The sequence below is a fragment of the Centroberyx gerrardi genome, chromosome 21, assembly GCF_048128805.1.
Source record: "Centroberyx gerrardi isolate f3 chromosome 21, fCenGer3.hap1.cur.20231027, whole genome shotgun sequence".
Lineage (NCBI taxonomy): Eukaryota > Metazoa > Chordata > Actinopteri > Beryciformes > Berycidae > Centroberyx > Centroberyx gerrardi.
The window spans coordinates 3,953,437-3,968,862 of NC_136017.1; the positions used below are offsets into that span (position 1 = coordinate 3,953,437).

Sequence of the window (15,426 nt, forward strand, 5' to 3'; positions counted from 1 at the left end):
AAAGGCGAGCTGTCACGTCATCTCGGCGACCAATGAGCGGCCAGTGCGCGGCGAGGGGGGCGGTGCTCGCGCGGAGAAGGCAACGCAATTAAACGGAGAGGAGCGCAATTTAAATCCATTGCCAAACATCTCGGACGCGCGCTGAGCGGCCAGGAAGCATTTGCTCTCTCTCCGCGGGTGAGAGAAGAAGAGTCTCCGCTGCTCCGGTGTCGGTGTCGGGTCGAGTCGAAGCGAGCTGCCGCTGTCTGGAGGCTTCAGCCGGTGACCGCGCCGGGACACCTCGGCTCTCCAAAGTGCGCACGGCGCGTCACCGGAGCCCCGCCGACGCGTAAAACCCAACAAGGAGCGGTGGCTTTGGGTTGAATTTGACAAAAACAGGAGGAGGAAAAGTGGTGATTTTTCTTTTTCTTCTTTTCTTGACTTTCACTACCTCGAAGTGTCGCTGATGGAATGCTTTTATTTAATCGGATTATCGCTTCTCTAAGCTCCGGTTGCCGATTCCTCAGCCAGGCTGCGACGCCCCGGGCCGGTCTCGTTCACGGGGGGGTCGCCCGTCCCTCCCTCGCAGCCCGCTGAACTGCTTCTCCTCCCGGCGTGTCCAGCGAGCTCCGGCGGGTTGTTCATATGAGTGCAGCGTTCAGCCCGTCCTTCATGGTGATGCAGCGGCCACTCGGAAGCACCACCGCCTTCAGCATCGACTCTCTGATCGGGGGGCCACCGCAGCCCAGCCCGGGACACTTCGTCTACACCGGCTACCCCATGTTCATGCCGTACCGGTCAGTGGTGCTCCAGCCGCCGCCGCCGCCGCCCCCGGCGCTGCAGCAGGCTCTGCCGACCGGCCACCACCCGCATCACCAGATCCCCAGCCTGCAGAGCGGCTTCTGCTCCAGCCTGGCGCAGGGTTTGACGCAGGGTTTGACGCAGGGAATGGCGCTCACCTCCACGCTCATGGCGTCGCTGCCCGGCGGCTTCTCCCCGTCCCAGCAGCACCAGGAGGCGGCCAGGAAGTTCGGCTCGCAGGCTCTGCACGCCGTCTTCGACAAAACTCAGGATATCCGCCTGGACGCGGAGGACGGGAAGAGTTTCCTGCAGAAAGAGTCCGCGCTGCAGGCTTTCCACGAGTCCGACACGTCGGTGCAGTCCGCCACAGGTAGGATGAGGCTTTCTGTGTCCTCCAGAGCCAGAGGCAGGGCTGAAGTGTCATTTGGATTTAATCATTTGAATGTAAACCTTTTGCATGACATTAGCTTTTCAAAAAAAATATCCATGCCTTATACTGCAAAAATAATCTTCTTTACAAGCCATTTAGTCTGAAATTCAGTCTGAAAATCTCAGTTTTCTTAAAATAAGTGAAACATTCTGCCAGTGATTTGATTTGATTTGATTCCACTTGTTTCCAATACAGTTTCATTTCAGGAAGACTTGATAATGATTTGTTCAGATAGATTTTTGTCTGTCAGGTTAAAGTGTAATTTGTATGTGAAGTCGTTAAGCCTTGTGTGTGTCATTAACAAAACAAACAGACATGTTGGACATTTAGCTCGGCTGCAAAATATCTCCATCTTGACAAGTCGTTCAGTCTCATGTTCTGCATTAAACTCTTTTTTCTTAAAACAAGTGGGACAATCAGGTGGGACAATTCCACTTGTTTCCAATGCGGTTTCACTTTTTATACTAATTTTCTATATAAATAAGTGTAAATATCTTGAAACAAGGAAGATCAGTCCTCTGGTATCAAGAAAATGACTCTTGATTTAAGAAAATTCCTGAAATAAGTTGATTAGAATTGGAAACAAGAGAAATTCTCTCTCCCCACTGGCAGATTGTGTTCACTTGTTTTAAGAAAATTATATTTAAAGACTTAATAGCAAATTAAATGACTTAAGAAGGATATTTTTGCTCATGTCAGGGTTAAAGTGCAATTTATCCAATCCATACTCTTTTAAATGTTTTCATCCCACAGCTGTTAAATAGGCTACAGATTCTCTTTGCAAGGAAAAAAGACAGAAGCAATAAAATATTCAAGGCAATCCATGATATTTTTTCAGTTTGTTCTCTCTATTTCACCTTTATCTAAACTCAGTTAAATGTTTTTTCTTTCCTCTGGCTGCAAATGTCCGATTCTGAAACGCAGGTGGCAATTTTGTGGTGAAAAATTAATTGAAATTATGCTCATAAATAGCTTCATAAAAAGCTCACATCGAGATTTTTTTTTCTGGAGGAGCGCCTGAGGCGGAGAGTAATCGATGGCTCCGCTCATTTTAATAATCGGTAAATCAGCTGTTTGAGCGGATAAACCCGGGATCAGAATCCTCCGTGTCGCGCATGTTTGGATGATTAAGATGTTGAGACTCGTTCATCACTGCAGTTTAGTGAAATGTCAGATCATCACTTAGGCGGATTTGATCTTGTAGTTTTTATCATTATGATAAAGAGGAAAGATGAAACAGATGAAGCAAAATTTGTCAGAAATCTATTCGGATGTAAAATAAAATAAAATAAAAAATCCCATCAGGACCAAAGTTCCGTCTGAACTGATAGATTGTTGATCTGTCTAATAATTGATCACACTGACCGAATATGAATATCTCATCAGTCATCAATCATTCCTCCACTTGTCATCAGAAATTCAGTCTATTTGTGTTTTGTGTTTGGAAGTTTTAGTGATAAATGAGATGAAACTCTTGGAGTTTGGTGGTTTTTCGCTCCTGCAGACTCGCTGTTTGGCCTTAAATCTGTTAACTGCATCTCCAGTTATTTTGACCGCAGCTCAGTTTCACACTCTGATCCTCTGAGGAACAGAAGCGTCCCACATGTTCGCTGCAGGCCAAACTGAAAGAAAGAAAGACAGAAAGAAAGACAGAAAGAAAGAAAGAAAGACGGGACGGTCCGTGCGTAATTACGCGTAAAAAGAAAATAAACTTTGCCTTTTGCGCTGCTTTCCGCGATGATCTGTTCCGACCCGCAGTGTCTGGATCAAAATACAAACCTGATGAATATTGACATGACACCCCCCCCCCCCCCCCCCCCCCCCCCAACCCCCCTCACTGTCACATTCCGCCCTTTTCTCCGTTTTAGGTTCCGTTCAGTATTATTTTTTAAATCACTTCTTCAAACCTATTTTTAGTTTTTACTTGCATATATGACGTATTTTATCCTATTATTTCTAATACTATATTGATTTTCTTACTTGATTTAATTTGAGTATTTCATGCGCGTGGTATTTCCTTTTATTTGGTTGTTATGGCACTTTGTAAACTGTATTTTCTGATATAAATAAAGCCGTTTATTAGTGTTTATCAGTGTTTATCAGTATTATTCTGACGTCTCCCTGTCCCCCTCCAGGCAGAGCGCACAGTAAAGAAGACTCCAAGGAGGACGAGTGCGCCAGGAAAGATGAAAGTTACTCCATGGACAGTGACTTGGACTACAGCTCGGACGACAACCTGACCTCCATGTGTCCCAAGGAGGACGGGGAGGGCGGCGGCGGTTTGGACGACGGCCCGCACGGCTCCGGGGCGGGCGGCGGCGGGGCGGGCGGCGGCGGGACGGGCGGCAAGAACCGGCGGCGGCGGACGGCCTTCACCAGCGAGCAGCTGCTGGAGCTGGAGAAGGAGTTTCACTGTAAGAAATACCTCTCGCTAACCGAACGCTCCCAGATCGCGCATGCGCTGAAGCTGAGCGAGGTCCAGGTGAAGATCTGGTTCCAGAACCGGCGGGCCAAGTGGAAACGGGTCAAGGCCGGCAACGTCAACAACAAAACCGGGGAACCGTCCCGGAACCCCAAAATCGTGGTTCCCATCCCGGTGCACGTGAGCCGCTTCGCAATAAGGAGTCAGCACCAGCAGCTGGAGCAGGCCAGACCGTAGAAGAAGAAGAGAGCAAAAAGACTCCACGCTGCGAAATAATGATCCGTTTAACAAGTCATTTAATCCAATGATGTTTTTTATTATTTACTATTGATTTGACTGGGAAAATCTCAGCTGTGCCGGCAGATGGTTCCACTTGCTTTAGGAATAAAGAAATGACTTGGTAAGATTAAAAAAAAAAAAAATCATCTTAACAAGTCATTTAATCCTGTTTTCTTTTTCTGTTTTTATTTAGTAGCTTATTGATTTACACTGGAGACAAATGTGATTTTTTCATCTGAACTGTCAGATTTTTTCACTTCAATCAAATTCCAAGACTGAATCTGAGATGAAATAACTTGATGAGATGGTTGTTTCTGCACTCACTTAAACAACAAAGCCACATTAACGACTTGTTTAATCCAGAATTGAGTCATCAAATCTTATTGTTCTTAAAACAAAGTGGAAAAAGCTGCCAGTACGGATGAGATAACTCCACCTGTTTCCAGTGCAGTTCCACCTGTTTCAGGAATTTTCTTGAAACAGTATTGAAACAATATAAGCAAATCAGTCATTTCACCTTTTCCTCATTTGTCTTAAGAAATATCCGATTTTAAGTTAAGTTTAAATTACTTGGTAAAATTGGTATTTTGCAGTGAACATCCACCTTAACAAATGATTTAATCTAGTTTTGTTTAGATAACATTTTAGTTTTCTGGTAACAAAGTGAAACAAATCTGCCACTGAAGTGAGATAATTTATCTTGTTCCCAAGGCATTTTCACTTCAATTTTGTAGAAACAAGTGTCAACATGTTGGAACAAGACAAAAAAGGCAGAAACGTGACACTTAAATCAAGAAAATTGTTGAAACAAAATGCATTTGGATAGAAAAGTGGAATCATCTCGCCCATACTGACAGATTTCCCTATTTGTTTAAAGAAAAAACAGATTTTTAAGAGTCGACGGGAGACTGGATGACTTGTTCAGACGGACATTTCCTCGCAGCGCACCTGACCGCAGTATTATTAATCCTTTTTGGAGAGACACCAAAAGCTGTGCGTAAAGACGCGCGCGGCAGAAGTGACGCGTCACGTTTCCCGCCGCCGGGAGGAGGAGAGAGGAAGTGATGCCGCCATTCATCACTCTGTAAATATCCAACACGGGACCAAACCGACTGTACAGCTCACTATAACGGCGTCATCACACTTATTTTACAATCATTTGATATTTTATTAAATATCTGTAAGCTTCTGTGCGACTGAACAACTTTTGATTCTGTTTGATTTCTCTGGAGGAAACTGAACTGAGCAGCTTTTCTTCCTCTGCGGTCTTTAGGTAAAACTGTTGCTTGAATTTAAGTTGTTTTTATTTTTCTTCTTCTTCTTCTTTTACACAAAATGACGCTGCTAATTTATTTATAAAAAAAAATGTGCAAAAGTAACTAACATTCCCTGACGTATCGAGTAAAATGATATAGTGTGAATTAAAAGCTGAAACGTGACCAGATGTTACGGCCTGGATTGTCTCCATTTATCTTTCAATTTTGCCGAATGTCATTTGTCTTTTGCGACAGGATTAGTGCCGGTAAACTGATAGAATATTGATATGAATTTAACCCATAAACACAGTCTAAATATGCTTGGTGGAATGGTGCATACTGTTTATATCAGGCTTTGAAATGAGTTTTAAAACATTTGATTTGTATTGATTTTCCTGCTGCAGGCCTGCAGGCCGAGTGGAACCCAAACCACAGAAAACTATTCAATTATCAATAATAACAAATTCGCCGCAGATGTATTATTCGCCGAATGTAGTATATACATACAATATATATGTATATAAATTAGTCAACAAAATGTATTTCTTATATGAATTGATTCTGAAGGCCAGACGCATCAAGACCATAAATATTCTATGAGGATTTGTTTGGAGAAAAGGAGTAAACTGGGATGTAATGGAGGATAAACGCACTTAAACTTAATTTATCCCCCTTTTTAGGCTGATGTGAGTGATGTTAGGCTTTATGATGTAAAAATCCATAATGCACATGATAGACAGTAATATCAAATTGATGAAACTTATATGAGACTATGGAGTTTTAAGGGGAGCAAAGCAGAAATTAACGCTTTTCTGAAAATAGAACAGATTTTTTGTTCTTTTTAGTGGTTGTTTGCCTCGTGATGATGACAGCAGGAGGTCAGAGTTCAGCCTGCTTTTCATTCACAATACGTCACTGACTGTAACTGATACCCACTCTCTTCACAGCCTGACCGCCTCTTTATTTGGTGTTCTGGTTTGTTTTGTCCGCTGGATCCGGATGATCCAGTAAAACACATTTTCTGTCCAAAATCAAACCAAACTATCATTCTGGGGATGAAGCGCTGGACGCAGCAGCGGGATGGAGATGCGCGCTCCCTGCTCCCCGCTGCCTGCCAGGCGGGTGAGTGATGCGCGTCCTGGCGGCTCCTCAGGGAGAACAGAGATTAACTGAGCTGGAAATTAATGCGCTTTTTGTTGGGACGCTGTCGGCCACCGGTGGGCAAATATCAGGTTTCATAACCAAGCAAATATTATTATTTTGATACTTTTGGTTCACATGTGAAAATTTGTTTAGTGGAATTAGTCACTGTGTTAAAGGAGCAAAACTCAATGCCATGATTTGTCATTTTGTAAAGTAAATATAAAAGAATTGACAAAAGACCAAACTTACTAGCAATCAGTAAATAAAAGTAAATAAGAAAAAATAATAATAATATAAAATAAAATAGAATAAATGGGAAATGCCTTCATGTTTTTGGTATTCTATATTTATTTAGACATGAACGCAGAGCAGCAACATGGCCGCTCAGCAGACTAATTACCGGAAAACGGCGTGTGCGCGTCACGCGAGAGGGAGGATCAGCGAGTCCAGATCTGATCTGGTAGATTATCTGCCATTATTATCATTAGAATGAAGAGCAAAGATCAAGTAGAAATACCAGAAAGCTATTTTGAATCCATAACCAAAGGGTCCAAAGTTCCCTCTAACCTGACAGTTTGTTGATCTAATAATTCAGCACATCCACCACAGAATAAGAACTTCTCAGTCAGTCATTGCTGCACTTGTTCGCTGAAATTAAATGTATTTATATGAGCAGGTTTGGAAGTTTTGTTGCTAAACGACATGTGATTCAGGAACTTCTTCCTACCTGATGAAGCCGCAGTGAAAACACACCGCCGCGTCCAGGACAGACTTCCTTCAGGATGGAGAGTTGATGACCGCCGTCAGTGATTTACCGCGTCAACCGAATAAAAACATGTCGTCAGTCAACAGCTCTCTCTCTCTCTCTCTCTCTCTCTCTCTCTCTCTCTCTCTCTCTCTCTCTCTCCTCTCCTCTCCTCACTCACTTCATTTACCGGAGCAGATTTGCTGTTAAACGCTGCAGAGACTCTCCGCACCTTGACCGGGTTCAGCAGCTGGACGCGCCTGTGCGTAATGACGCGCGTCTCCGGGTCGGAGATCAAGGCCGCCACCGGGCCGCGACCCCTGCAAACACCCCCCTCCCCCCTCCATCCCACCCATCCTAGACCCAGGCGCGTGACCTTGCGCCCCCCCCCCCCTCCTCCCTCCTGTCATAACAGCAGATTAGCGGAGCTCCTGAAACATCTGACCGCGCGGGTTTATCCGCTCAGACAGACGCGCCCGTAAAGCTGTCAGCGGCACCACAGAAGAAGAGTTAACCTGCAGCACGGCGGGTTCAGATGAACAGCTGGACCCGCCGCTGCAATCAACTGCAATAAACTGCTGCATGACCCGAAATCTGCAGCGAGGAACCCGCCGAAACCCGGTTCATCCACAGGTTTATTCACAGAAATACAGTTTAGCCTCTTTTACAGCTGACATGAATAATTTAATTTTAATTTTAAGGTAAATTCAGAGTATTCTGGTATCAAAATGATGTACCATAGAAGAAGACAGGGTCATTTAAGGAAAATAAAAACATAAATTCAGGTTTTTCTTCTAAAACTATAATAGATTTTTGTTCATATTTGTGGTTGTTTTCCATCACCAACCTGAGGACAGAGTCGTTTAAGGATAGCAAAAGCATAAATTCATTTTTTTCCCCCTATAAAATATTATTGATTTTTGCTTTAATACACCAGCTGGAGGTCACAGTTCAGCCTCCTTTTCATTTCACACCACATCACGGTTTATATGTCAGCTTTATATTTGAAATTGGTGATGTAATTTGTGAAATTATAAACTGCGACCTCCGGTACCACAAGGCAAAAAAACACCAGAATAAACAAAAGTCAGTTATAAGATCGGAAAAGTCCGTTTATTTTCCTTAAATAACCACATCTTCCTCTGTCATACATCAGTTACTGTGAGGAATTTAGATCAATATCAGCCTGAACATCCCGCTTCAACTGTATTTCTGCAAATAAAAAGCTTTATTTTTGTCCAGGTGGGTTTCCCCCGCCGCGGCTCCGCTTCCCGCCGCCTGTCAGGATTTAATAAAACTCGCCTCTATTTCTAAATTCCTCCATTTGTCTGCAGCCTGCTGGTGATTCATGGTTTGAAAATCTCCCAGCGCGTTTCCTCTTCATCTGAGAAAACCTCAACTGGTCTGAGGAGAGGGGAATGATGGGAAAGGACAGATTTATTTATGAGGGACACACACACACACACACACACACACACACACACACACACACACACGCGTCAAAACAATAATGAAAGAGTAAACGAGCTTTCAGAGTTAGAGACTAGATGAAGCCTATATTCTGCAAGAAAAAATGTGTGTGTGTGTGAGAGAGAGAGAGTGAGAGAGAGAGGGGGGGGGGGGGGGGGGTGTTATGTGACAATTGGCCCCTGACTCTAATGAATTTTTTTGCAAATTGTAATCAAGCCGGGCCGTCGCGGTCGGCTGATAAATGAGACCCGGGGGGGATCGGCCTCGGCCTCGGCTTCTCACTCCAGCATGTAGACCCCCCCTCCTCCCAACACACACACACACACACACACACACACACACGCACACACACACACACACGCGCGCCCGCACCGCTCACTAAATTAACAGCAACTTGTCTGAGCTTCAAATGAAGCCAGATGATTAATCCTGATGGAGCCACGGGGCCGAGATCCAGTCTTCTTCTTCTTCTTCTTCTTCTTCTTCTTCTTCTTCTTCTTCTTCTTCTTCTTCTTCTTCTTCTTCTTCTACTTCTTCTTCTTCTTCTTCTTCTGTGGTGGTGCCGCTGTCGTCATCTGATTACAGACACACTGATGTGACGTCAGAGGCTCTTGTATTCTGTTGTAGGTTTGGTTAAAACTGTAAATAAATGCTGACAGGTTGAAATGTGCAGCAGGTTTGTTTCCTCTTGTCGCTCCACTGTCATGAAGACACGAGGAAAGCCAAGAGGATCATGGGAAAGCTGATTGGCCCTCTTGGTGCCATCCCAAATTTTCTTCTATGTCATTGGCTGTTTAACTCTGATTGACATATTGAAATGTAAGATTGCATTAATTGTTTTAAATTTTAAGTGTCACTTTTTGACAGGTTTGTTATGTTTCATTTTTCTAACTATATTACATTACAGTTCATTTTTAACTCTCAACCTCGTTTTTATGCTCAGAGTCCTTGGATTCCCCAAGTTAATGTTCCTGGAATTTGTAAATGAAGTATTGGTAAATTAAAGCAGAAGAATTGGCTTTACTGTTATAGATAATAATGAATATTCACAAATAAATGTCTTTAGGAAGAGCTGCATGTCACATTAATCTCATCAAAATGCATCAAGTGTATGAGTTTAATTGCTTATAGGCTACAATGTGAAATTTCATAACAAAATGTAATCACAATCAGTGGAAGAATAATAAATATCGCAATTGTGAATGTATTAGAAGCTAATTAGCTGTAATTAACTTTCCAGGTTAGCTTAATTACGGCTAATTAACTCGAAAATCATTCTCAGACAAAATTATCCTACCAACTATTTTCTTCTTAAAAATTCATACTTTTAATGACTTGAATGTGTTGATTCAGTGGAGATCGCATTAAAAATATTAATCGCTAAAAGAGTTGGACACCTTTAACTATCAAAATACAATTTAACAGTCAAATCTGCTCTGAAAGACAAATATATTAATTGATTTATTTTTAAAAAGTCTGTGTGAAACAGAAGATCAGATTGTTTCATCTGTAATTTTGGGATCAATATAATGCCATTATATCTGATATCTAACATCAATAACGTTTGTGCAGAGCAACAAGTTGTAAAGAGAGAAATTGATCCAGCAGTTTCTCCTTTTCTTTCATCTTTTTCAGACTTTTCTTCCCTCCATCTCATCTCATCTCATCTCTTATCTTCCTCTTCTACTTGCTGAAATTTGTCTTGAAGCAAAAAAAAAAAACCCTTCTCCCTCTCTCCTGTGCTCTGTTTTTTCATTTCCATTCCTCTAACCTGATCATTTTAGACCTCTGACCTTTGACCTTCTCACAACTGGTTACATTTAATGCTGGTGATCTGGGAACCGAGGCTTATTCTACTGTTACTCCACTGCAATTTGCAATTTAATTTATTCAGCCAACATGTAGGAATGCTTGTCTGGGGAGTTGAACAGCATGTTTGACACGTATGAAGATTCACACAATATTCATATTTCACATTCTTGGCGAGATCATTTCTGGAATAGGAAAAAAAAACAAACATATTTCTACTATACACATTCATTATCTTGTCTAATTTATCTGATTTTACGCACATTTTTGTTTTTTTCTTATTAAATACAGAATAGTTTTCAGCCTCTCGGTCTCTGGTTTGATTCCCCGGACAGTTTGGGGATATCTGGCCGCCCAGCTGCCCTGGAGCAAGGCACTAAACCCCTGACTGCCCCAGTAGAAAGCTGCAGGTCGAACTGGGAAGCTCCCAGTATGAACGTGCTGAACTGTGTGAATGTGAAGCGGGGCGGTTCTTCATCCAAACCCTTCCCTGGATAAATAAAGATCCTAAACATGAGGAATCCAAGCTTTTCGTTCCAAAACGCTGCACATCCATGTTGAGGAGAAACTTGTTTCCTCCTGCTTGTTGCTTGATATTTACAAAACACACAGTTTCATCTTCTAAAGTGACAATTCTCAAACTCAAAGCAAAATGAGGAAGTATAATTTCTCTTTAATTCAATTCAGTAGCAATTAGTGTTTAAAACCGACTCACTGGTTTCACGCTCACCTTTATTATCTCCCATACATATATTACACATTACATATATTGTAAACAGCTATACAATTCAATAGTAAATCAAGTCAATCTGATCAAATGGGAGTAAGTGATTGATTTATTTTGCGTGTATATTTGGGAAAACATCTTAAAAACTGCTCCAACATAACACTGTTTGCTAAGAAAAAGGTTCAAATTTGCGATTAACTTCCATTACACTTAACACAGTTTAACTTTGATGTCAGCAGTGTAGAAGTAAGTCTCATTTTTGGTGATCCAGTCAGTCACGAAGACGGTTTGATTCCCCCCCCAGGCCCCCCCCGGCCCCCCTCAGGCCCCCCCCAGGCCCCCCTCAGGCCCCCCAGGCCCCCCCTCAGGCCCCCCCCGGCAGCTCTGGCTCCGGCCCTGTCGCCTCGGTCGGTCTGGATCCGTCTGGATTAAGCCTGATGTGGCGATGATGCTGCGGCTCGCTCCCTTCACGCCTCATTTGGCCGCTCCTCTTGCATTCATAATGAGCTTCGGAGTTCAGAGCCGAAACCTGAGACCTGAGACCTGAGACCTGAGACCTGAGACCTGAGACCTGAGACCGTCCCGCCGACAGACGCTCCGTAGACGAGGACGAGGTAGAAAATGAGGAAGATTTCGTGAACTGAACTGATCCGTGATGCAAGGAGTCAGAAGTTGATTTTTGAAAACAAGGAGTCAAAGAAAATCGACTTCTACCTTATTTAAAGTAATAATCCGTCACATTTTCATATAAATAAATGTCAGTTAAATTTCTCTAACAGTTAACTTCCATGTAAATTGGACTGAGACTCTTTTTTTAAGGGAAGAAGATTTCTAGTTGGTGAATTTTGCACAAACTCCACTTTCCGTCTGGACTGAACGGAGAGTGAATTGGCTCCAACCCATCTGCTGTCTTCGGCCTCTATTGTCCTCCGCTGTGTTGGGTACACACACACACACACGCACACACACACACACACAAAGCCCCTTCCTGTTAAACACAGGGCTGAGGAGGGATTAGCAGGCTATTATCTCATTACCAGACAACAGCAAACACAGCCAGGACCCCCCCCCCTCCCATCCCATCTCAATACCTTCATCTGCAAACACACACACACACACACACACACACACACACACACACACGCACACACACTGTGCACTAAACCTCACAATCGTAATAGAAATGGAGCTCCTTGCATGTCCGTTCAGCCTCAGTTTTACCTCCAAATCATCTCACATCTCACTCGAAAACTGGTTTGTGATCAAAAGGTCGCCGGTTTGAATCCCAGTGGACGACAGTGTGATATCAGACTGGTTGTACTGGGCAGCTGTGTGACTGTGGAGCCGGGTGGAGCTGAAAAAGAGCAACAGAAAAACATCTTGACAGGATAAATAAAGGTTAAAAAACACAAATGCTCAGTTCTAAATTGCTGCTCATATAGAACATTTTTTTTGGATGACTGTTGGTGTTTATTCAAGGATGTAACTCATATCTGATGCTAATATGAACTGACAGCAACGTTGAAAAGACATGAGTAAAAAAAAAAGAATAGACATCACATCTGTATTTCAGTTACAGTTTGTTCCTTAGAGTTTTGACTGAATCGAGCGTTTCCCCAAACACCGATCAAGTTGCTTTTTGTCTTTATTTCCATTGCTGCGTCTAAATGCTAAAACTGTCTCAGATGAATGATGAAAGATTTACTTTCTGCCATAGCAACGCTGACAAATTCAGATTTGAGCTTTTAAATACAAGTCACATGTAGGTCGCATGTCTTGGGATCTGATTTTGTCGCTCATATCTATTTAATCCAGATCTGAATTAAAAAATACAGCTTTTTGCATTTCACACCGATTAGAAACGTGAAGCAACAAATCAAAACTGGTAAAGTTTCATGTGTAGTGTGAACATCAGATCTTGTTTCAACATCAAAGTGCAAGTCAGTTTAAACAGACTCTAAAACATCAGGTTATATTAAGAAGCATTATTTTTGTCTTTATTGAAAAGAGACACATTACAGTAGAAGACTCTGTATTAGGTAGAATTTTTCAACAACGGTACTGTACAGCCAACAAAAACTCAATAACAATAATAATAATAATAATAATAATTAGAATAACAATGACAATAAGAACAATAATGTGTCTGGATGATAATTCATAATAATAATAAACATGGATGGACTGGAGAAGTGAACAATATACAAAAACCTAAAGGCTTGGGGGAGAGAGCGTCTTCCTCCCTGGCAAGTTACCGCAGGGTGCGTTTATAAATAGTGTGGCGGACAGCCCTGCCGGGCGGGGCTTTGGGGTACGGGCTACATGACGGGAGGGACGTCGAGGTAACGCGAGACACGTCAGAATCGAATAAACCAAACGTTGACCATAATGAGTACTTTTTTTTTTCTTCCTTTCGTTTCTTGAAGTCTATGTACAGGTGAAGAAGAAGCGGCGCGTCGATTAGTGATTAACAACTGAACCTCCTCGCTCTCCCGGCGCCTCTCAAAGCAGATTTCACACCAGTGGCATATAGTTCAGACTGTGAAGCTCGTCTGCAGTTGTGCTGCTCGTCCGATAGCAGTTAAGCTAGCTGCTTCGCTAGCTGCAGCCGAAGCTCGACGGGATAACGCTTCTATCCTCAAAACATCCTCGTCATGCTTGCTTTTTTTCTTAAAGGGAAAGCAGTTCGGTACACCTTTAGAGAGATTACGAAGGAGTTGAACGATAGTAAAGTAGAAACAGACCGCTTGCGACCTCGCTGCCGTGCTAGCGTTTCGTAGCTAGGAATCAAAGCGACTGCCGGCGACGTCGGCCGATGTTTCTTCGATGGTCGCGTGAAATAAACGGACTTTCGGCAACCGGTTTCCTGAGTCGCTCGCAGTCTCGACGCACAGCGACTTGTAGAAGAAGCCGTCTTAAGGTCCGCCGCTGAGAGAAAGAGGCAAACGTCAGTTCATGCAAATAAACGCTGTAGTGAAACAGCGAGTGGCGAGGGATTAGAGTCGGGGGTTTAAGACGGACAAACTGAAGCAGACTTAGTGCATTTCTGTCATAAATAAACGGACGTCTTGTCCTATCCTGGGTTCAGAATCTCCCAAGACGAGTCAGGGATAAAAACAAAACAAAACAAAACAACCTCCAAACGACTGAAGGGGGGGGGAAGTTGCGATCGGCCCCTCAGTTTAGTATTAAAATTTCTCAAGTCATTTGACGGGAGATAAAACGCCATCTTCAAGATGACTGGGGGGGGTAAGAGGGGGGAAATGGCACATAACAAGGTCAAACACCATCGAAGAAGAAGGTAAAGGTAGGCGCATTAAACAAAGTAAAAAAAGATAGGCATCGGGAGGCGAGATTTAGTGTTCAGAGGAAGAAAGAAACTTAAGACCCTCTGGATCGTTTGCTCTCAAAACCACATTATTATTAAATTTTTTTTTGCTCTTTCTTCACATTTCTACAAATGGGGAAGAGGAGAGTGTGTGTCTGTCGTCAAATGCGTCACATGGGACTATTGCAGCAACGTCAGCGTGTGTCGGGACTGACGGGGAATGGATGCAACGGTGATGAACGCATGTCTGGATATTGCTTGGATACACAGTCGGGTCAGGGGCTGCTCCTTAACCTCTGCAACACACACACACACACACACACACACACACACACACACACACACCGGGAGGTAACACTAAGGGCAAGAGCGATGATAAATAGACGAGTTGATGCTCAGCATAGTGTCGAAGGGGACAAGTCATCACACACACACACAGATAAAGGCAGAGTGCCGCTCTACAGTTGCAGGGCGTCTAGCAGAGCACAGAGCGGAGCGGAGACGGATTGGCGAGGCGATGAGGTTAAGGAGCTTCCGGTCCTGACGATCCTGATACAGATCGTTAGCGTTCAGTCGACACGTTTCAACGTCCAGCCACTAGAAAATCAACGTTCAGTCAACTCTACTTTGACGTAACCAGGGTGGGAAACTTATTTTTTGTTTGTCTACAGGCTGATAAATCTCAAAATTCACCAGCGATTTTCACTGTTTTACCAGCCGACTAGATTTTTTACGCTTCCGAAATAGACAAACTTGAATTTCCCTCCCTGGATTTATAACATCAAGCCAACTTAACATCCAGTCGACACCATTGGCTCGTTTCACTGGTCACTGCCACCCTAACTATCAAAACAACCACACACACATATGCATCGGAAACGCTTCCACTCCACACCCCCGAGATCCTGGGATAAGCAAATCTCTGAGTAACAAACAGTCGCACCGCTTCCGGCGTCCTCTAATTTACATGACATCACCATCGACAGAGCTTTCATCAAGTCGAGAGAGAGAGGGAGAGAGAGAGAGAGAAGAAGAAG

At 43.2% G+C, this 15,426-nt stretch overlaps 1 protein-coding gene across 1 annotated transcript; it reads left to right on the forward strand.

Annotated features, from left to right (window-relative positions):
- Positions 1-624: 624 nt before the first annotated feature.
- Positions 625-3,869, forward strand: gbx2 (gastrulation brain homeobox 2). Its single transcript, XM_071916726.1, has 2 exons — positions 625-1,160; positions 3,350-3,869. The coding sequence occupies exons 1-2, from the start codon at positions 625-627 to the stop codon at positions 3,867-3,869; spliced, it is 1,056 nt and encodes a 351-aa protein (XP_071772827.1).
- Positions 3,870-15,426: the final 11,557 nt, after the last annotated feature.